General features: G+C 46.6%; 1 protein-coding gene across 4 annotated transcripts in view; it reads right to left on the reverse strand.

Moving 5' to 3' along the window:
• The window catches only part of PRKDC (protein kinase, DNA-activated, catalytic subunit), a 164354-nt gene that overhangs the window by 74882 nt on the left and 65894 nt on the right, over positions 1 to 23578 (reverse strand). For all 4 annotated transcript variants that reach the window (XM_060116122.1, XM_060116123.1, XM_060116121.1 and 1 more), the window contains exons 32-45: positions 22880 to 23103; positions 22104 to 22312; positions 21673 to 21805; positions 21093 to 21251; positions 20154 to 20357; positions 14420 to 14605; positions 13927 to 14031; positions 12949 to 13116; positions 10112 to 10239; positions 6298 to 6505; positions 3352 to 3530; positions 1975 to 2143; positions 1749 to 1814; positions 656 to 728 (exon numbers count right to left, since the gene is read on the reverse strand). In XM_060116122.1, coding sequence (XP_059972105.1) covers positions 656 to 728; positions 1749 to 1814; positions 1975 to 2143; positions 3352 to 3530; positions 6298 to 6505; positions 10112 to 10239; positions 12949 to 13116; positions 13927 to 14031; positions 14420 to 14605; positions 20154 to 20357; positions 21093 to 21251; positions 21673 to 21805; positions 22104 to 22312; positions 22880 to 23103 — 2211 coding nt within the window. The remainder of the gene's footprint in view (positions 1 to 655; positions 729 to 1748; positions 1815 to 1974; positions 2144 to 3351; positions 3531 to 6297; positions 6506 to 10111; positions 10240 to 12948; positions 13117 to 13926; positions 14032 to 14419; positions 14606 to 20153; positions 20358 to 21092; positions 21252 to 21672; positions 21806 to 22103; positions 22313 to 22879; positions 23104 to 23578) is intronic.

Here is a 23578-nt window from a genome sequence, read left to right on the forward strand (position 1 = left end):
CAAGAGATACTACTGAAAAATAACTAATTCAAAGTATGTAAGGAACTTAGAAAACTGGTCCAAATTTTATCCTCAAATCAAGAAGAAAAAAAAAAAACCTATGAAGAAAATTAAGCAAAAAATTGAAACCAGGAGCGTGTGGAGGGAGAGAGGGCTGATTCTAAACAGGGAGGCTAGGAGAACTTCCTTCAGAGGAAGGGGCCATGCTGGCCTCTGGGGCCGAGATTAGTCCGCCTGGGGGAACAGCACAGCAAACGCCCTGGGGCGCAGGGAGCAGACAGGGGGTATAGCAGGGAGGTGGGAGCCGATGGGAGGTTTGGAGAGGAGTGGCAGGATGGGACTGTACTTTCACACAGGGTTCTGAAAGTATCTAAACAACACACAAACAGAATCCAAAAACAAGCAAATAAATGCAGGCCAATCTTGCTTTTGTTAAAAAAGCGTACCACATCTGAGCCCCCTCTGGCCACCTTGAGATGTTTCTGTGCTGTTAAAGTTTAACTAACTGCATTTCTTTCAAAGCACTATTCCATTTGCCACTTGAAAATAAAAGTTTTCAAATTCAGTTTCAACGTTGGGGTATTTAAAGTATTATCTATTTATATAACAAATACCAACTACTGGAATCTTTCTCATCATTTTGAAAACGTCCTACCTGAGTCCCCATTTGCTGCTTCCCTGGCTTCTCTCCTAATTTCAATGTACCTCTTCTTTCTTTCCATAGGAACCTATTAGGCAGAAACAGACTTAGAATCATGGTCACATATTTTCTATTTTAGTAGCAATCTGGCAAAAATCACAAATATTGACTTTTAAGCAAACATTTTAACCAAACTTAAAAGCACTGAAAACCCCCTACAAAGACAGGCGGGCACCCTTCAGGAAGGCCCCCTCCCCCCAGCTGGGTGCCAGGAGTTGGTGCCCCCCTTCGGGCTCTGGGACCCGCGTGGGCTGCACCCCTCTAGCCACAGGCCTGGGGACCCGCCGTCTGCACTTATGAGCCTCAGCTCCCTGGACTGCACAGTCTCAACAGGTCACAGCACATCACGGCCGCAGTGGAGTTCACAAGTAATGCACGGTTAAGTGTCTGAAGGCTTAACGGACGTGTGTGTTTATCATTTCATGTCTTTAGTTCTTTGAACACAGGCCTAGAAAAAACTTCCCAGTCTTGTTCCAAAAGGGCTCAAGGCGGGAAGCCAGCACTGGCCTGAACCTGTGAGCCACCAGGCAGACTACGAGGGGTGGAGGGCACAACGCCAGCCCGCCCCCCAGCCCCCGCTCGCTCTGCCCAGCGTCCCGCCCACCGGGCTGCGAAAGGCTGCAGCCCCCCCGCCTCCGCTGAGCTCGACTGAGCCTGAGCTTGGCTCCTTTGCCAGAGCATCTCCCCCGCAAGACATCTGCTCCCGGTGCCCGTGATGGGCCGAGCCTCCCACCAGGGCCCCCAGGGCCTAACCCTGTAGCGGGGTGGATCTCAACATCACTGACCAGAGGAACTCCAGAAAACCACTTCAGGGACGTGTCCTAAGAGCTCCTTTCAGTGGCATTTTCTCTCCTTTACAAGTTGAGGGAAAACCCGAGTCATGACCAATTTTTTGCTGTTGCCTGAGATTGTATCTCCGGTCAAACTGTAAGAAGCTGCCAGTGTTTACAGTTCACAGCAGACTTGAGTTCAGCACAACGTGTGTGTTTCTCTATAAGCAACTGCTAAGTGTTCGTAGCCTGGAAACACCACGAAAAATTTCACTCACCTCCACTTCTATGGGAAACGTGTAGCAGCGCTTCAGGTCTATCAGATTTTCAAAAATGAGCAAGTTCTGTGAATGCAAACCCCCACGTGAAGATGCCTGAGTGCCAGGTGGAGATGCTGGGCGCTGACGCCACCCCGGGGTCCCACCCTCCGCGTCCGCATGCAGGGCTGGAGGAGCACACCCACCGCGGCCCGGGGGGCGCGGCCAGCAGTCGGGAGGGGCCTACCTTCTCCGGCTTCTCACTGAATAGGAAGCCCTGGTAAAACTTGAGCTCGGTGAAGACACAGCGGATGGCGGCAAGGGCACAGTTGTAGGCGGCACAGTGGTACAGCCGCCTGCGCTCCAGCAGCCGGGCCTCCCCCGCCATGTTCTCCGTGAAGGCGTCGTGGCACAGCCTGCGGGCGGCCGGGCGAGTGTCAGTCCATCCAGCGGGGTGATCCGGCCCCACGGGCGCCCACACCCACACCTACCGGGGCTCCAAGAAGCCGGGTGGGCGGCGGCCCAGCCTGAGGGGCAGGAAGGGCTCCACCAGGCGGGGGCTGAACTGACCCTGGGGAAGCAGCATGCGGGCACCATGAGGGCGTGGGGGGGGGAGCAGCGGCGGAGGCAGGGGTGGCTGCCACACCCAGGAGCCTGGTCTCGCCCCGCCAGCTGCGGCCAGCCAGCGTGAGCACGTCGAGCACGGTGCGGTCAGAACACGGCCACCCCGCACCTACGCTGCTGCCGGCTGCTCCACGGGGCCCAGGAAGCCGGAGCGGTTACCGCCCAGCTCGCGAGGGGAGAAGCCTGCCGGCCCCTGCTACTAGGACACGGTCCCTCTGAAGGGCTTCAGGCTGGGAAACAAAACAATCAGGTTCCTGTAACATATGGATCTGGCAGCGGGGCTGAGAGCGGCAGGCCTCGGGGCAGGGAGACTCATTACGCAGGAGGCCACTGCCGCGCTTCACCAGCAACCCCAGTGCCACACGAGCCACTGGTTCCAGGAGCCCCGGGGACACAACCCACCAGCTCTGGGGCCGGCAGGGTGTGTGCAGAGGTTGAAGAGATTCAGAAGGAAAAATAACACGACCCCCAAGACGCTCATGGTGACGACGTCACCCACTGAGGAGGACACGCGAGGAGAGGGTCGGCGGAGCTGAAGGTGCGCCTGCAGGGACCTGGCACGCCGGCGCCCAGCACTCAGAGGAGCCGCACCAGACGGCCGGCTTCAGAGGAAACGTATCTGACTGCTCTGTGCGTTACGAAACGTCTGCTTAGAAGTATGTGACACTCCTTTAATTTCGAATGACAGAAAAAATACAATACACTAAATCCCTCCTTACTGTGAACCATACCACTAGAAACATATCAAGCTACTGAGGGAGAAAAGACAGTAGGAAAAAACAGTAAAAGAAAAAGAACTTTACTCTGTATAGAAGATGTGTATAGGACAGAACGTTACCCAACAACATGCTGAATTAAAGTCCATCTACGTAGTCTGTACATAGGAAAACTATAGAAATTCAGCGTTTAAACATTTAGTCACATTATATACATGCGTAAAAATATACGCATCAAAAATAGTAACAAACTAAATACAATCCGAAATTAAGTCAACCCTTACTTGATGAGGGTCTTTGTAAGCTCATTTCCTTCTGGGACACCTGAGCCGTGGAACACCTGATTGATTTTAGATTCCTTGGAGTGAACATCACCTTTCGGAAGACGAGAGTACATCACATCGAACAGCTTATAGTAGCCCATCTTCTTGGTGATTTGAGTATCAAAGGAAGCTTCATTCAGCTAAGAAAAGACAACATGAAAAATAGTTTACTGAATAAATCAAATTTAATACTCAACGCCCTTTACCTTGAAAATAATTTTAACAAAGATGTGAAACCACTTCAACGAGAGGTAGCCCAAGAGCTAAAACGTGGATGTAAGTGTTGATGTGTTCTATTTAGCGTGGCAGCAAATACTGACTTCACCTCAGTGAAACTCATTTGGGACTTCTGGCCTCCAAAGCTGTGAGAGGATAAACTTTTGTTCTAGGCCACCGAGCTTATGGTAATTTATTACGGCAGGTTAAGTAAACTAATACACATTTTGGTACCAAGAGTTGGAGCTCTACTGCAACAAATGAAAAAAATATGTTAAGTGGCTTTGGAATTGAGCAGAGGGTAGAGGTAGAAAAAAATTTTGCCATGCATGACAGAAAAGGCCTAGCTTGCCCTGTAGAGACCACTGTTAGGAAATATCAACGTTGAAGGCACTGCTGGCAAGGACTCAGAAGGAAGTGAACAGAAAGCCAATGTTGTCTTAGGGAATGCCCATCACCATAAACGTATTTTTATTAGAAATATGGACATTAAAGTAGTTGCTGGTGAGGTCTCAAAAGGAAATAAGTACCAGATTTTTGGAAACTGGAGGATAGAGGATCCTTGTTAGGCGGCTAACAAGAAAACTTAGCTGAACAGTGTTCTGAAGTTGTGCAGAAAGCAGAACTTGCAGGCTATGCACTTGAATACTGAGCTGAGAGGATTTCCAAGTAAATTTGCTGGAGGTACTGCCTGGCTTCTTCTTTGCTGCTTATAATAGAATGTGAGGTGTGAGAAATTAATTGAGACAAAACGGTCAAGCAAAAAGAACCAGAACTTGATGATCTGGGAAATTCTCAGCCCATGCAGACTGTAGAAGACGCTAGCGTCAGGAGACCGGCTGTTAGGAAAGCATGCTTCGGCGAGAAGCCTGAGGGTATGGCTGAAGAAACGAAGCCTGTGGCTCACGGCTGCACTCAGCCACCTCACAAAAGCCACGCACAGGGAAGGGACTCTCCTATCTCACGGAGGGAACCTCCAGGATGAGCATGAAAGAGACAGAAGGTTTCTGAAAATGTTATACCAGCTGAACTGAAAGGGACAGAGACAAAATGAAATGGAAAGAAGGATGTTGTACTCCCAAAATTCTACAGGCAAGAAACAGACAAAACTACTCCGCTGCAAACCACCGCTGACCTTCAAGAAAAGAGAAGAATGACTCCACGGACGGAGTCTCTGGCCCAGAAGCCAGAGCACCAGGCCCCAGAGCATTACTCCCGGGTCTTGAGACCTAATGGATCTGCCCAGCCAGATGTGAAAAGTGCTTGAGAAAACAAGACTCCTTCCTTCCAGTTTCTCCTATGTGGAACAGGAATGTCTGTAATTATCATCCTATGCCTGTCCCACCACTGTGTTCTGGAAGCAAATAATCTGTTTTCTAGTTTCACAGGTCCACAGATGGAGAGAGTTTGGCCCCAAGATGGATCATACCCAAAACCCACCCATATCTGGTTTATATGATTTAGATGATGAGATTTGGGACTTTGTGGCAATAATATTTAGATGAGCTTTTGGACTTAAAAGTTGATGTTGTAATGGGTTTAGACTGTGTCAGGCTAAAAAACAGCCCCAAAAAGATACCCACATTCCAATGCCTCAGACCTGTGACTGTTACCTTGTACAACAGAAGGGATGAGACAGACGAAATGAAGCAAAGGATCCTGAGAAGATTATCCAAGTGGGCCCGAAATACAATCATATTTACAGGCAGGAGGCAGAGAGAGATCAGACAGAAGTGAGGAAGCTGGAAGCACCTAAATGTCCGTCGACAGGAGTGGATAAAGAAGCTGAAGCTGTGGTGCACAGATATGACGGAATACTACTCAGCCACGAAAAGAATGAAATAAGGCCATTTGCAGCAACATGGATGGACCCAGACATAATCATACTAAGTGAAGTCAAAGACAAACACCATATGTATCACTTATATGTGGAATCTAAAATATGACACAAATGAACTTAGTTACAAAACAGAAACAGACTCACAGACAGACAGAACAGACCTGTAGTTACCAAGGGGGAGGGGAGGCGGAGCAGATAAATTAGGAGCTTGGGATTAGCAGATACAAACCACTACACACAAAACAGATCAACAACAAGGACCTACTGTAGAGCACAGGAAACATTCACTACCTTGTAATAAACCACAATGGAAAAGAATTGGAAAAAGAACAGACACGTACATGTGTAACTGCATCACAATGGTACACACCTGAAACTAACACAACACTGTAAGTCAACTACACTTCAATAAGAGAAAAAGAGCGGACTGTTGAAAAAGGAGGAGGACGAGGAGGAGGACGAAGCTAGGGGACCCGGGAAGCACGGGGAGGCACAATGTGGCCGCAGGCCGAGGGTGCTGGCGCCCCTGGAGGCCGGCCGAGTGAGCACCGTCTCGTCCCCAGGACCTCCGGAGCAAGTGCAGCCCCAGGAAACGGTGTCCGATTTCCGGTCCCCAGAGCTATGAGAAAATAAAGGCCTGTGGTCCAAAGCCACATCTGTGGTCCTTTGTGTCAGCAGCCTGAGGAAACCAACGCAGACATCACACGCCTGCAGGCTGAGACCAGGACGTGGAGGCAACGCTCCCTGAGCTACAGACGCCCCTGACGGAACACGTGGCAGTTTCTAACGACACTGACCACGGAGATCTGTCAACTCTTATCAACGTTCAATTTAATAACAGACTGTGATACCTTTAGAAATCTGGACTTCAACACGTCAATGGCATCCACCACAATTTTGCTAAAGAAGTCTCTCAAAGCATTCAGGTCACAGTGCCACAACAGAGTGACGAGCACTCGGTCCACAGTCGCTTGGCGGGTGATGCTGGGAAGTTGGTCGTCCCTCCTGAACATCCTGTACACACTGTCCAGAAGGCCTAACTGTGTGGCACATGAACTCCTAAGAAAAAAAGAAAATTACACGCACATTCAGGCTTTCAACAAATATTTCATGACGGCCTACTACATTACAAGCAAAGTAAACGCCAATGACTATACATCAGAAAAATACCTTTAAAGATTTTATGTATAAAAACCAGGAAATACAAGAAGCATTTGTACATAAGTCATGCTGCTTTACTCATCCCCAGAAATCCTCATGCCTATTTAGGCATTAGGAAAAAGAATTTTTTGCATTTACTTTCAATACGGTCTTTCTGGAAGGCTTTGGAAGAGACTCAGCCTTGACACCATTATGTATCCCAGAACCTGAAACTCATGAATCCTGATCAGACAATTCCAGCCTCTTCCTCAGTAATGAACCACCATTCTTCCTACTTGCCAGGCAGAGATAATTCAGCTGGCCCTTTGTTTTCTCATCTGCATAATATGGTATATGAATGATCACCTATACGATTCCGTCTATAAATCTATTAATTAAGAATAGCGTTAGGGCTTCCCTGGTGGCGCAGTGGTTGAGAGTCCGCCTGCCGATGCAGGGGACACGGGTTCGTGCCCCGGTCAGGGAAGATCGCACATGCCGCAGAGCGGCTGGGCCCGTGAGCCATGGCCGCTGAGCCTGCGTGTCTGGAGCCTGTGCTCCGCAACGAGAGAGGCCACAACAGTGAGAGGCCCATGTACAGAAAAAAAAAAAAAGAATAGCGTTAGCTTCCCCGCCTATAAAACTAAGAGGTTAGGACTGAAGATCCTTGAAATCCTTTCCAGTTCTGAAATCTCGATGCTCAGAAGTTAGCTATGACCCAGAGCAAACGTACTGGATTTGAAGGTGACTCAGTCACAACACTTTGTGGTTGCAGGACACCACGAGGTCTGCACGGGCTCCGCAACCCGCATCTGGACACGGCCTTGGAGTCCAGGTCTCTCAAGGAGCATCCTGCTGCGAGCACAGTGGAGGTGCACAGCCCTCACACAGAAACCGGAAGGAAAGAGGAGGAAGAGGAAAGGAGCATAAATGGGCCAACAGGTGGCTTACTGAAAAATAAAGGCAAAGGAGCATTTAATAAAGGAATATATGTTCCATTGTACTCATAAGAAAAGAAATACAAAGTAGAGCAACACTGAGAAATCCTTTCTCACCTATTAACGCTGGAAAAAATCCAAACGTTTGACAATATACTCCATTGGCAAGACTGTGATGAAACACATTTTTATCCACTGCTGGAAGGAATGCAAACAATACAGCCTCCAAAAGGGGATGTGGTGATATCTAGCAAAGTCACAAATGCATTTACCTTTTCACTCACATTCACAAATCCACTCCAAAGCTACACTGGCCAAATACAACATGACATGTGCACAGGGCTGTTCACTGGGCCATTATTCTTATCAGCAAACGACTGACCAAAAGCCCACCAGTAGGGGCTGCTTCAAAATACTTGGTACTTCCACACAGTGAATAATTACACAGTTTTTTTTTTGGTTTTTTTTTTTTTTTTTTTTTTTTTGCGGTACGCGGGCCTCTCACTGTTGTGGCCTCTCCCGTTGCGGAGCACAGGCTCCGGACGCACAGGCTCAGCGGCCATGGCTCACGGGCCCAGCCACTCCGCGGCATGTGGGATCCTCCCGGACTGGGGCACGAACCCGCGTCCCCTGCATCGGCAGGAGGACTCTCAACCACTGCGCCACCAGGGAAGCCCCACAGTTGTTAAAAAAAAAAAAAAAAAAAAAAAAAAAGGAAAGCAGAAGATCTCTACGTGCTGATTCAGCATGATCTGTAGAAAACATGAAGTCGAAACAAAGGTGAAAGGGCAGGAGACGACAGGAGAGGGAAGACAGAAGCCAGGCTCCTGGATGCAGCGCGTTACGTTCTTCTCACGCTCGAATCACGTGTGTAGTTTACATATTCAGTAAGAAAATGAAGTCAAAAAACCCACAAAAACTTCTAAGATCTGAAAATGAATTAAAGCATACCGAATGAATTGGTATAATAACTGCACATTGAAAAACACTCTCAAGTGATTCTGGAACACAAAATTTCACTGTATATCCTCAGAGAATATATTCTAAGTAAATTATAAATAAAATTAAAAATGTTAACTTCATCCAGCTATGATTATTCTTAGTAGTAATACTGGTAGTGTTAGTTTTGAAAATATTTTATGTGTATTATAGGATAAAGCAATTAAATACTGGTGAAATGTTATTAAAAACAACACTGAACAGAAAAAAATTAAAATCTACAATGTAAGGGAAAAATAATAAACGTAATAAAAAACCCATAACGTTAAGATTGAAAGGAAAGTATCAGGATATTTTTCTTTTCCTTAAAACAAACAAAACTATTCCCCAGTACGGCACTAACCAGTAGCAGTGCCATAACCCAGCAGCACTAAGTTCACCGAGGACTCAGCCTGTGGTCTCGAGGCGCCGTTTCACGGGGCTCTAGAGAAACGGCTTGACTCTGGGTCAAGGTCAGCCTGAGGTGATCTGAGCCAGAAGACATGTAAAAGACATCAGAGATTAAGGAAGGCTGCCCAAGAACCTAGGAGCCAGGCACCATGGACTCCCACTGCCCCAGATGGGACGGTGTGAACATAAAAAAGAATAACAACTGCCACTGATTGAAATTTACTTCTGTTTTGTTTTTAAAAGTTCTAAAAATGAAAAATATTATCTAATTTTCACAGAGACAACTGTAGAACTGGAGTAAGGTTTAGAACTGGGATGTGAAAAATCCTCCAAGTTTGTCTCTCTTTTTCAAAACTCTTTTGGCTGTTAAGGGGTATTTTGCATTTCCATATAAATATTAGGAACTGCTAGTCAATTCCTGTACCCAAAAAATGAGGCTTGCTGGAATCTGGATATGGAGTGCATTAAACCTAGCAATTTGAATAGAACTGCCAAGTTAACAATATTGAATCTTCCAACTCATAAACACGGACTCTCTCTCCATTTACTCAGATCTTTAATTTTTTAATTTCCTTCAGCAATAGGCTGTAATTTTTGGTGTACAAGTCTTGTGCTTCTTGTGTTAAATTTATTCCCAAGTGTTTTGTTCTTTTTGGTGCTATTACGAATGGTATTACATTTGTAATTATAGTGTCAAATGTTCTCTGTTCATGAACAGAGCTACCACTGACGTTAGAATACGTATCCTGAATCCGACAAATTTTCTGTAATTGCTTATTGGTTCTAACAATTTCTTGTAGATCTTCAGGATTCTCTACCTTGTGCCACCTGTGAGTAAAAACAGTTTTACTTCTTTCTTTCCAAGTTGACTGCCTTTTATTTCTTTTGCTTGCCTGACTGTAATGGCTAGAACCTCCAGGACTATGTTGGATAGAAAAGAACAGACGTCCTTGCCTTGTTCCCAACTCTGGAGGAAAATTCAGCCTTTCACTATTAAATATTTTGTTGGCTACTGGTTTTTCATAGATGACCTTTTGCAAGTTTTATCATCAATGAGTAAATGAGCACTGGATTTTGTCAAAAATGTATCTGCATCTACTGAAATAATCCACTCATCGTTTTCAAGAACAGAGATGATAATCTCCCACAGAAACAAAACACATATGGTTCCTGGAATCCCAGACTAGGAATGACTTACTTTCTGGCTATCTTCCTGAAAGTGGATTGAAATAATTCTTCCATAACATGCTGTTGTTCCCGACAAAGAATTTCTGTCATCAACTCCAACAAGACGGGACTCTGAGATAACTCCAATGCATCCAGAAGCTACAGAAGAAACACACACCAATAATAATGATGATAATAGTAATTGCACTGGATTTTTTTTGACAGTTCAAATAAAAAGGGAAAGCAAATTATAACAATTTCACAAGGATTAACAAATGCTAATATATGTCATTTTTGCAGCTATGGAATGCCTGGCATGTAACAATGTTCGTTAACTATTTGAGTTTTGATTCTCTCACAGTTTTGCAGATATTCTTCCTCTAACCGTGTGTGGGGTCCTCCCTTCGCCTCCACGAGGCCTCTCCTCGGCTCCGGGCCCTCCGGGGGCGGCAGCGTGCACCCTTCACTCCAGCCTCACCGCGCAGCACACACACTCCAGGCTGGGGTCGTGTTCCCATCTCGCCTCCCATCTTCCATCTCCACGTCCTCCTGCACTGCGCTCCAGGACAGCTGCGACCTCACCTTCCACGTGGGGAAGGTGTCGTCATCTTTCTTTTGTGTGATGTCATCTCCAAGCGCGCGTTCTTGCTCTAGTTCACGCGCTGGATATACTGTCTCTCTGCTCTGAGGCTGCTCCCAACAGTCTCTTCCACGTTCTTATCTCGACCTGTTGTCTCTGTTCCCTCTGAGTTCCTTTCTCCTGTTGGTTTACATCTTTCTTAGACTGGAAGCTTTCTTCAAAGGTGCCGCGACTGTCTGCACTTGCATTTACGTTAAGGGAAAGTACTAAAGATCCACTCAGAACCTTTGTGGACGTGACAACCATCTGCTGGCAGATTGCTGGGGAGCAGGAAACTCAGATGGTACCGGCATGATGGTGCAGAAAGAACACACCATTCGACAGAGAATGAGGAGGTTACCACGTCAACCAGGCCACCAGACGCGAGGTCGCTCACAAGGGGACGTGCACGACACCTGCCTCCAGGTATGGGGCTGTTGCCAGAAAGGTTAGCCTGAATCTCACGGCCAAGCTTGAAGCCTAACTTCCAGTTTAGAGGAAACACAGAGGGTGAGGAAAGCCAAAACGCACCTCAAGGAAGCAATCAGACAAATGGGACAGCACCCAAGAGATGTGCTGGGGTTACTTCCAAAACCCAATGTCGCAGAGAAATAAAAGGGATGGGGGTGAAGTAGTCCTAGATTTAAAGACACCAGAGACATGACATTCGAGCCAATCGTTAATTAGATCCTGGTTTGAAAAATCCAGCCAAACACAGTGACATCTGGAGAAACGTGACCGTGGACGAAACAGCACAGGGTCTGAGGGCAGCGAGAATTTTCTTGGGCCTGGTATCAGCGTGGTGCCTGCCTCTCAGGAACTGCTGCTGAAACATTCAGGAGTGAAGCACCAGGATGTCTGCAGCTAACTCGCAAGTGTTTCAGGCAAAACACACACACACACACACACACACGCACACGCACACACGACAAAAAGTTAACTGCTGAATACAATGGTTATATGGATGTCTGTTTACTATTCTTCCAACTTCCCTGTATATTTGAAAGAAATAAGTCATATGAGGGTGGGGAGGAGCGAACCCATGTGGATGGGTGGTTTGTAAACGGCCTTTCCGTGTGGCTGCGTCGCTTCTGTACAGGATGGGGACTGGGTCCCACAGACCAGAGACCCAGCAATGAGCTGGAAACCTTTTAAGGCTAGACTTAGAATCACAAGCATCACTTCCACTGCATTATTTCCTTGTTACTAGTGAGTCTTTAAGGACAATCCATACGCAACAGGAGAAAAATCAGACTACGTTGCTCAAAACGTATGACGTCTCTTCTCCCCATGTGACGGAAAGTCACACCATAAGAACACGTGGGATGGGATACACTGGTGCAGCCATCCTTGGAGAGTATGTGTATCTCTACCCTGGCACTTATTCAGTGTGTTTTAATCATCGTTTCTTCCTTGCTTTACTATAAGCTCCTTGAAAACAGAGACAGTGTCTTCATTATTCTTGAGCCCAGGGTTCAGGCCATCACGAGAATGGGCGACCAGCACCCACCCTCCCTCCAATGGTGATTCTCTCATTTCTCCTACTGGCTGGCCCCTGAGTTTTAGCCGAGTATACTGCTGCCCAAAATAAGAACATTCACAGTCTCGCTCGCTTGTATGTGACGAGTGGGGTGTCAGCAGAATACGTGCAAGGCCTGGATTAAGCCCTTAAAGGAAAGGGATGCTCTCTCCTGCCCTCTCCTCCCTCCTGTTGGCTAGAAGGGACAAGACAGGAGCTGGATCAGCCAACCTGGTCAAGGTAGATGCTATGTGCGGGGGACGACAGAGAAGAAGGTAAAGGAGACGGGGTCCCTGTAGAGGATCTAGAACTGTACAGGAGGGAGAGAACCTAGCTCCTTGGCTAAGCCCCCGGTATTGTGGGAAGTCACGCTGTATACAAACGAAGTGATAACCACTAGATATTTCTCAAATGACCACCAGTCAACTAAATTTCAGAAACTGCACCATATAGGTGATATTCTATTTCTTAGCTCTCTTCGGTATTATTCTTCAAAGCTTATACATTACACGTAAAATATTTCACAATTTTTAAATGGGGGAAAAATTAGCCCCAAAGGATTCAGATACGCATCAGCCCCCACAGACAACAAGCTTTCAAAATGAGTTAAAATGAATCCTTCAAGTTAGAACACTCTCTGACTCTGAATATTTCACTTACTTCTTTTCACCAAGAAATGTGACAGGAAACAAGCAGTGCTTAATTTTAGTTGCAACTACTAAAAACTAACCTTTTTCATACAGTCCGCATAGTTATTGTACCGCAGAGTCCCCGGGGGAAACTCTTCAGACTTCATGGGGAAATGAGAAACAATGAGCTTCCCGAGAACGTGCTTCAGCTCCTGCAGGTGGTCCCCAGTGAGCCTGGTGAAGAACGGGAGCAGAAGCACAGCCTGGCCCTGCAGAGCGAGCACAACAGGAGACTGGCTTAGGGATTCCGCACAACGAGTGCAATGACCGCTTTCTAAAGACTGAGCCAAGAAAGCACCACACGCGTGGATTCCGAGCCCACTTCAGGACACCTCCTCGGCAGCATCAAACCCGCCAGCAAGACGCGTCCCGGCCCTCAGCTTCCACTCCCGGGCTCGCGGGCTGAGCCAGGGCTGTCCCGTGTGAGCGCAGGACAGGGCAGCCCGACTCCGCGGGTGGGTCTCCTCTGCACACGCAGCCTCTACTAGAAGTGTGCTGCCTGAGTTCTGTGAGGGAAGACTATCGTGAACACCCTACGGGGCGACTGCGGAACTCAGGGCTTCAGAGCAGTCAGTGTGCTTCCTTCCTCCCTTGGGTAGTAGTAGGTCAGTTCCCAGACCTCCTCGTGTTGAGAAATGTGAAACCTGATTAATCACACAGAGCAGAAAATTCCAAAGAAATACCCTCATGTTCCACTACAAAGATGGTTTTCATGAAGGCCACACTTTACTGGAGTGTAAAATCTAATTATTACAGGACTTTAAAAGTACAAAATCTGTTAAGTTCTTGACCCTAAAAGTAAGCCAGATATTTTCTGTTATCAATTAAGAGAAAGATGACTGAGGGCCACAGACGCTGGTGACGGGTACCCGGGCGTCACTGTGCTGGTCCCTCTGCTTCTGAATATGTCTGAAATGTTCCATAATAAGAAAACAGAAAATATCACAAATACACAAAAATACAGAACAGGAAAAAAAAATGGAGAACATAATCTGAAAAAAATCTTTTTAACCACTTACCTTTAAATGTAAACCCAAATTTGGATCAGCAAGTAGACTAACATATGTTGTAAAAACTTCTGGGAATGCACTGTGATTTGTATTAAAAGATACAGATGAATCAATCTAAAGGAGGGAAAATGAAAACACATTTCTACATTATGCCTCTAATTTCCTTTAATACATTTTTCAGTTTTTTACATTTCAGAAATGACCTATACATTTGTTCTTGGGCGCCAACAGCATTTCAACAATTCCTGTTCTGAAATATTTTAAAACTATCCACTAAGACAATGCATGTAAAGCTACACTGAGAAGATAAAGAATAAGAAATGAAAATGAGAATAAAAGATAATCATGTAAAATAATGGAAAAGTATAAAATATAAAGTAATCAGTAATTGTCCAAGTTATTTTTTATTTGTCAAACCAATGAGCTTTTCAAGAAACCTCCATCAAATTTTTAAAGACACAAGCAACAGACACAACTACATTTTCAAGGTATCTCAAAATACCTGCAGAATTTTTGCCAGTAAGGTCAGCACGGCCATTTTGCTGTCCGGGGCAGCGTCCCTGGCCCACCACGGGCCGAAGCTCCTCCAGCTCTGCAGGATGGTACCCGCCAGTTTCAGGCCTTGGTGCTTCTGACTGGCTCGGTCCCGGAAGCTCTGATCCAACAGACCGTTCAGAACAGCGCTCACCTGCGACAGCAGGGGGTGAAGCAAGGAAAACTCTTAACATCAAGGCTGACACACACGCAACAGAATTTACTGTCATTTTTCACAGCTATTCTTGGAAAATGAAGATGCTATTCCTAGAATAGCTGTTTACTTCACAACTCCTCATATCTGAAAACAGCACTTTAACATGGGAATTTTCCCACAAAGGCATACAGTGGTCCCCTATGACATAATGTTTAAACCGCTACCTGTTGTCTTCCTGGTCAGGGCCATTCTCCATGGTGGGGAAATCAGCTCTCTCTGGTCACCATCACCACCAGATGCACTCATGCATGCACACACACACACAGGCATGCACACAGGGACACGCACACAGGGACACACACGCTTGGAAACAGCACACACACACATGCACACAGGGACACGCACAGAGTGAAGCAAACACATGCACACGCACGCAGGGACACACGGACACGGGCATGCAAGGGCACAGGGAGGTACATGCACATCTCCTGTCCTACTGCCTTCCCAACAGTGATCTCCTATATTCGGTTAGATTAATTCAATATTCCTGCTGTTGTGACAGGTAGCCCCGCTCACAGGTGATCCGAGCTGAGTACTAGCACACATTTCCTTCCTCACATAACGTTTTGATCTCCCCGAAGTGAGTACTTGACGCTTGAACAACTCGGGTTTGAACCGCGCGGGGGGGGGGGGGGTCCGTGGACACGAGGGCCGCCTGTACAGACAGCTGTACGTGGACGTCCGCCTGGCAGAGGGACAGCCCCCCCCCCCGGCTCAGCTGTTCTCAACGTGACTATCACTGTCGTCATCCAACTCTCCCAAAGGCACTACGTCTCCTCTAGACGTGCAAACGCATCAGGGAGGCTGTGAGCCATCTCTGGGCGCCACCTCGGGTGGGTCAGGGACACCGGTCCGGGTCTTGAGTGGAGGTCACCGCCGCCCCCGCCCCCAGGAGACTCGTCGGCAAACTTCCCGGACCCCCCGCCCTGCTTTTTCCTGGCTTCTGCTCCACCTCGGTGGAGAACTTCCCCTGGCAGCTTCCCAGCAAGAGGAGCACAGGACACAGACCCCCATGGGGACCTGGCACACCTGAAACACCTGCACTCGGCTCTCACTCATGATCGAGACTCCTTCCCACTCAGGTGGGAAGTATTCTTTCTGAAACTGCAAGAAATCTGGCTCACTGTCTCCCAGGCTGCACTCTGCTGTTGCAAAGACAACTGTCATCCAGGTTCCTGATCCTTTTGAAAGACCTTTGGGTTTTTTCTCTTGTAGAAACTTTTCAGGATCTTCTCTCCTGGGGAACCCCCAAGGTTTCAAATTTTCAAGAAGTCTGCTCCGTGTGGAGCTGTTTCCCCATACAAGGCACCAGACATTCGACGGCCTTTTCCATCTGGAACTCAGAATGGTCATTCCTGAAACGTTACCCATGAAGCCTCTACTTGGCTCGTCCTCTGTCAGGGGCGGAGGCCATGGAGCTGGACCTTGTAGATAGATTCCAAGTTTCCTCATCGTTTCTCCATTTTCTGATTTGTAACCTTACTCTATTCTCCATGAGAGTTCCTGAATTTTATCTTCCAAATCCACTTCATTCTTAATTTGTGATGCCTATGTTTAATTCACAAATTTTCTTTCTTGTTCTCTGATGTTCTTTCTCAATGGCGATTCTTGTTTCATGGATACAGTATCTTCTCTCACCTCTCTGAAGTTTCTTTCTTTTTACATCCCCATCTCACTGAATAATCTCTGTTTCAAGTGCTTTTTTCCTGCCTGTCCTTTCAGAAGCCCTTTCCTTGAGTGCCTGGTACTTCACAGTGGTCGGTACCCACTGAGGAACTGAAAGAATCATAAGCAGCAGGCAGGGCTCACCAGCAGTGAGGACCACTAGAAGCGGACCTGGTTGGGCTGGGGTGACGGTACCTTGATTTTCTCTTAGGCTTTTCAGAACAGTCTGAAATCCTGCCTGAGGGTATATCTAGCTGACTGTGTTCTGAGAGCCAAATTGAAGAAAATGGCCTAAAGCCTCAAGGTTCAGAACTTGGACAGGCTTTCGCTTAATTCCCCAAAGGTATCCTTACATCACAAAGGATCATAAAAAAGACCACTAGGAACAATTATACACCAACAAACTGGACAACGTGGAAGAAACAAATAAATTCCTAGAAACAAACAACCTACCAAGACTGAATCATGGAGAAATAATCTGAACAGACCAATTACTAGTAAGGAGACTGAATCAGTAATCAAAACATCCCAACAAACAAAAGTCCAGAATCATATGGCTTCAATAGTGAATTCTACCAAACAATCAAAGAAAAACTAACACCTTCTCAAATTCTGCCAAAGAAGTTGTGGGGGGGGGGGGCACGGAGGAAGCACTTTCAAACTCATTTTACTTAGCCAGCCAGCATCACCCTGACACCAAAACCAGACGAGGACACCTCAAGAAAAGAAAATTACAGGGAAATATCCCTGAGGAACACAGATGCAAATATACTCAACAAAATATATTAGCAAACCAAATTCAGTAGTACATTAAAAGGATCACACACCAAGACCAAGTGGAATTTATTCCAGGGATGCAAGGATGGTTCAGTATCTGCAAATCAATCAAGATGATACACCATATTAACAAAACAAAGGCTAAAAATCATCGGATCATCTCAACAGATGGAGAAAAACCATTTGACGAAACTCAACATCCATTCATGATAAAAACTCTCAACAAACGGGTATAGAGGGAATGTACCTCAGCATAATAAAGGCCGTATATGACAAGTCCACAGCTAACATCATACTCAACAGTGGAAAGCTGTAAGCATTTCCTCTAAGATCAGGAAAAAGACTAGGATGCCCACTCTCGCCACTTTCATTCAACATAATACTGGAAGTTCTAGTCATAGCAGTCAGACAAGAAAAAGAAATAAAAGGTATCCCTTCACTCAGAAAAAACAAAACAGTCTCTATCTGGAGATGATATGATATATAGAAAACCCTCAAGACCACCAAAAAACTGTTAAAACTAATCTAAAAATTTAGTGAAGATACAGAATACAAAACCAATATACAATTATAACATTCTACATAATAGTATGAATACATAATAGTTCTCAAAAAGATTTGAGAGCATGAATAAATGTTTGAATAAATTGAGAGACATACTATAGAAAACGTGGCTTAATTTTTTTAAAGAGGTCACCTTGGTTTAAATATGCTCTATACACATTGTATCACCACTCAAAATCCCTGTATGTTGTGGAGAGGGCTGTAGGAAACTTGGCAAAATGATTCTAAATTTCACTTTAAAGAAAATGTGCAAGTATAGCTTGAAGAATTCTGAAAAACAAAAATACTAAAAAGGAACACTGTGTTACCAGATGTTAAAGTGTATCTTACAATTGCTGAAATTAAAACAATGTGGTACTGGCTGAAAAATAGATAGGTAAGTAACAAATTAAACAACCTCCGACCTAAATTTGTATAGAGATTCGGACCTGAAAAAGTTAGAAACTTGAATTAATGAGGAAAATATCCATTTGTGAATGAATGTTTGTCCAGTATATATCTATTTAGGAAAAAGTATCATTTCTACAGTGCTGTTTGCATTACTTCCATTTGTTTAAAAAAGAAATTATAAAAGTAACAGAAGAAAACATGGGCAGATAGATTTTAGGGATAATATTGGGATGGAGAAAGCCTTTCTAAGTATGACATGAAAAACAGAGCAACTGAAAAGAAGACTGGTATCTTCTTTAACTATAAAAAACCAAATACTTCTGTATGGAATAAACACTCCAACTGAGAAAGACAAATGGTCAGGAGGAAAAAGGACTTTCTGCATACATGACAGACAGAGGTCTGCTACACTTAGTATACAAAAATTTTACAAATTGATAAGAAAATACATCCCAAGAGAAAAATGGGCAGAACACAAAAATACGGCATACACCAGAAACACGTTGGCTATTCAAAAAAAATCAGTGGGAAACCAAGATCAGAAGAATTGAGGAACTAACGTTAAACTTGGGGATAAAAGTACAAAGTGGAATTCTCACCAGTCGGGTAGTACAGTGCTTTTGCTATGGTTCAAAGCATTTCAAACTTCACATGTTGCTTAAAGAAATACTTGGGTTATATACTGTGATTCTAATCTTCACTAAAGGTGTTTCTTTTTTTTTTTTTTAAGGTGTTTCTTTAGAAAAAAGGTATCTTTACCCTCAACTATGCCCAGGGTCCCCCAGACAAGAGGGTCTGCGCCTCCAGCCTCCTGCGCCCCCCAAGGACAGGGCGAGCCTGCGGGAGCCGGCTAACAGTCACCCGATCCCCCACTGCTCCAGGCCGCCTGCACACCAAGGCCCCACTGCAGCCTTCTCAGACTGTGAAGTCTGTCACTGCTTGTCCTTTTGCTTCCTAGCTTCCAAAATGTTGTCACTCTTGTCTTTTCTCCTCTTCTGTATCCTTTAAGACTGTGCTTTCAAAAAAACCAAAAAACAAAAAACCAAACAACACTTTAGAGGGATCTAGGGAGGGGTGGAGATAAATGAGTATGGTTTCTTCCCCATAAGTCTGAATAGTTTACAAGCTCGAAATGCTGTATTTCCTGAGTGTTGTGGGTCTACTGCAATTTTATTTCTAACTTATAAAAATACAAATTTCTAGTGCAATCTACCACAAAATCTTCCCCTACAAGAGACAACTAGCACTGCTTGGAATAAAAGCTTATTAACTCAGCAGGAAATTATGCCTCTCCCTTAGAATGATCATCCCAACAGTTAACTATTTTTGATTGTCTACCTACCAGGTGACATTTCAAAATTTTGTGTTTAGCAAACGAGTCAACTATATATTAAACACTGATCTGGAATTCCTTGGTGCAGTGGTTAAGAATCCACCTGCCAATGCAGGGGACATGGGTTCAAGCCCTGGTCCGGGAAGATCCCACACGCCGCGTAACAACTAAGCCCGTGCGCCACAACTACTCAGCCTGCGCTCTAGAGCCCGTGCGCCACAACTACTGGAGCCCGTGCACCACAACTACTGAAGCCCGCGCGCCTAGAGCCCGTGCTCCGCAACGAGAGGCCACCGCAGTGAGAAGCTCATGCACCGCAACAACGAGTAGCGCCCGCTCGCCACAACTAGAGAAAGCCCACGTGCAGCAATGAAGACCCAACACAGCCAAAAATAAATAAATAAATAAATTTATTTAAAAAAAATACTGATCTGCACAGGTTCAATCTGAGGGGGCGAAGGGACTAGAGCAGGAACACGTGGGAAATGAGGACTCAGCCTCGAGACCATGGAAGCCATGAACAGGGAGGATTGCGGCACATCCAGACCAGCCGCGGCCGGTGGGGATGAAAAGGCAGGCCGGCCTTTCCAGGGATGGAACCCGGACCCCCCTGCATTTGAATGCGAAGTCTTAACCACTGGACCAGCAGGGAAGTCCCTCACTTTGGTTTACTGATGTATTATTTCAGGCATATGGCAACCCTTTTATAAGCATTACTAAAGAAAATATACTTTATTAAAAGGAAAAATACATTACCATTTTGGGATTATCCACAGATGATTTCATGAGCTCCAATACAGCAACATCTAAATTTTTCAACAGTTCAGTGTTGATTATTTCTGAGAACAAGCTGTAGAAATACTGTCCGTGAGAGAAGCTGATGATGTTCCTCTGGGACCCTCCTGAGGATGGCATGGACACCACCGCTGTGCCCAGGAGAAGACCCACCAGGTGCTCACACTGCAAAGAGGAAACGAGAAGGGCTGTGGCACATGACTCCCTGGGCGGCTGTTAACTCTGACAGCGGAGAACACAGAGTCTGCAGGGGCCTGGTCCCGGGAGGCCTGGGTTGGGCTCACTGTAGACATTCAACATGGCTCCACTTTCCAGGTTTTACTTTGGGTAAGAACTCTTTCCCTGACTCACATGTCTCACAGTGTTCCACAGAATCTCGTGGTTGTTGCTTTGAGGGGAGAGTCCAGGAAGGGTGAGGACTGTTTGCACTGAGTGGAGAAAGGGGCATGAAGGGGAGGTGGATGGGCTGGGGAACCACAGCTAGAGAGACTGTCTGAGGCCAGCCCTGCACAGCTCAGAAGGCCCTGAGCACTTTGTGGGGCATCTGGAATGCTCCTCCAGGGCCTCTCCCACATCAGCCTCTGAAGAGTTGCCAAGCATGGGGGAAGCAGAGGCCACTGTGTCAACACAGGTCAGCTTTGCAGTCAAAAATTGCTCTCTGCCTGAAGGCCTTTTGGAAATAAACTGGGATGGACAGAACTTCAGCTTAAGAAGGTCATTCTACTCCTTTTATATTAAAAATAAATAAAAAACTTTTAGAAAGTCATCTCTCGCAAATCAGGTAAAGTCCTCGTGCAGCTAAGAAGTTGCCCAGCTAAATTCCCGTTTTCAGAGACGCTGCGAGTGAGCGACGCCTGACCTCACTGGGACAGCACACATGCACGCAGCGCTTTTCCCTACCAGTCCTCCACAAGCAAAGGCCAGCTCCAGGAGTCCACTGGCGAGCCGCTGGCAGCTGGGGTCCAGCGAGGGCAGGCACTGCCCTTCGACTCCAGGCGCGATGCTTTTATAAACCAGGGAGAGAAGCTTCGTGCCGAGAGAATGCTGCTGACCTGCAGACTAGAGTACAGCAACACTGGAACACCCAACAGTGAGGTGTGACACAGAAAAACACAGCCTCACACTTTTCATTAATACAATCCATGTTCACCAACACTGACCACTGCCTTCCAACTGTCGGGGACATTTTCACTGACCTCTGACTCCTGGCCACACAGGCACAATAGCAGTTAGTGCCTAAAGGTCTTCAGAAGGTGCTGGAAATATTCAAGTGTCCTTTACTTTCATTTTACATTAATAAACTTTTACACTTAGTGTCATATTTACACTCTAGGCAACACTGCCACGTCTGGAGCAAGTATTTCTCTAATTCCTATCTCGGCATGCTCTGTACATTAAGGGATATTTTCAAAGGCTATAAATAAATCGACAAACTGGCATAATGAGCTAAGAGAAATGTAAAACAAACTGGCACAGTTACCTGCGATGGTGCTATAACAGGCAGAAAGCCAGCCCTGTGAAGCTGCTTACAAGCCGACACAACAGACGCCAGCTTGGCCCTACTGACGTGAGCGTCCAGGCCATAAAGGTCAACAGCGCAGAGCTCCTCAATGCTGGCCGTGCAGGGAAAACAAAAGGAAACCAGGTGAGTGCCGGTCTCATGAGGTCAGAGCACACTGAAGACTGTGTGCGTCCTGCTGCAATGGATTTACTAGCTTCCCGGTGCCCCAGTCCACCGCAAGGTCCTGGACAGCAAACCCAGGTTAAGCAAACTAGGGTGCGTGCCAATGCCGCAGGGACGACTCGGGGCCACCCGCAGGCCATCTGCTGCCCTGAGAGCTAAGCCGTGGAGGGGTCTCTGCGCCCCACCCTCACCCCCACCCCGTCCCGAGGCCGCCCTGGAAGCCCCACCTCCGTGTCGTGACCTCCTCCCTGAGGCACGCCTCCAGCGCAGCACGGTGCTGGGACGTCTTCAGGGCCTTCAGAAGGCCCACGCACACACTGGGGAGGTGGTCCATCACCGGGAAGTCCCCGACGTTGAAGCCCACGCTCGAGGGCGCACACAGCGTTCTCACCAGGAGCTTCGTAAGGTCTGCGCTGCACGAATCCTTCCCGAGGAGCTGCACAGACACACCCATCGGTCAGCGTCGGGACTTTCACCGCAGTGGACGGCCCAGCAACCGGGAAGGATGGGGCGGGGCTCAGACAGCACACAGCTCAGGCTCTGCAGTCCCTAGGTCTCCGCCGCGTGGACCTGACTGCCGTCACGGCGGGAGAGCAACCGTGGACCACACGGGGACAGGAGGGCCCGGAGGTGCCCCAGAGAAACCTTCACAGGGTGGCGCCGTGGGCTTCCAGCCCTGCAGAGGCAGGGCCTGGTGCATAGTAGGCGCTGAGCAGGCACTGACGGGATGGGGGTCTCAGCCTCACAGACACGTTTACAGATGCTGGCTGATGCGCATTTTGTCAGGCAGATGCTTGATCACAGCATAACACACAGTAGCCAATAAACATCTAGAAAAACTGTGTTTTTTATCTGCACAGTGAGAATCTGAAGCACATGCAGAGTTTTATCATTATTTTCAAGAACAGACAACTCCTACAGCAAGGGAAAGTTCTAAGAAGGCTAGAACCACCAGTGGGTAGCCAAGCACAGGCCCCTTGATCAGGGCAGCGGGCGGGCCTACCTTCCAGCTGTCAGGGGAGGTGCCAAGCAGCGTTGTGGAGAACTCCAGGACCCGGACCACCACCGTGCATTTGCTGTAATTGTATCTTTCTCCCTCCTGTGGGCTGGGTCTGTCACTTGCGGCCCCGGCACCAAAGCACTTTTCTGCCGCCGTGATATCATGCAGAGCAATGCTTTCTAAGAAGAAAGCCACTGCTTTCCAAAGTGAAGACTGTGTTTCAGCACCTAGAAAAAATTGTATTAAAATGTTAACATACGCTTCCTTCTAAACCCACTAAGATTAATGTAAAGTTCCATCTTTAAGTATAGGTGTGATATACTTTCAGCCAAAATTTTTAAAGTTTTAATAAAAGCCGAATAAAACAGCACTTATTTCTTCTCATTTCAAAACACCACCTGAACAGAATGCAACTGCAACTCGTACAGTAAGAACACACCTACGGAAGGTTAGGTCTTGGCTCTCAAACACTACCATGGGACCATAAATTAACATGATCTTTATGAACGGCTATTTGCCAAATGGTACTAAAAGCTTAAAAAAACGTGCACACCAATTTCTATCAAAGGTGCTCATATGCTTTGACCCAGCACTGAAATTTTATCCTTGGGAAACAATGGCAGAATTGCAAAGACGTGCTTTGAGAATGTTAACTTTAGCCATTGTTTCTAATAATAAACAACTAGGAACAACCTAAATGTC

Source organism: Mesoplodon densirostris, chromosome 13 (assembly GCF_025265405.1).
Source record: "Mesoplodon densirostris isolate mMesDen1 chromosome 13, mMesDen1 primary haplotype, whole genome shotgun sequence".
Taxonomy (NCBI): Eukaryota; Metazoa; Chordata; class Mammalia; order Artiodactyla; family Ziphiidae; genus Mesoplodon; species Mesoplodon densirostris.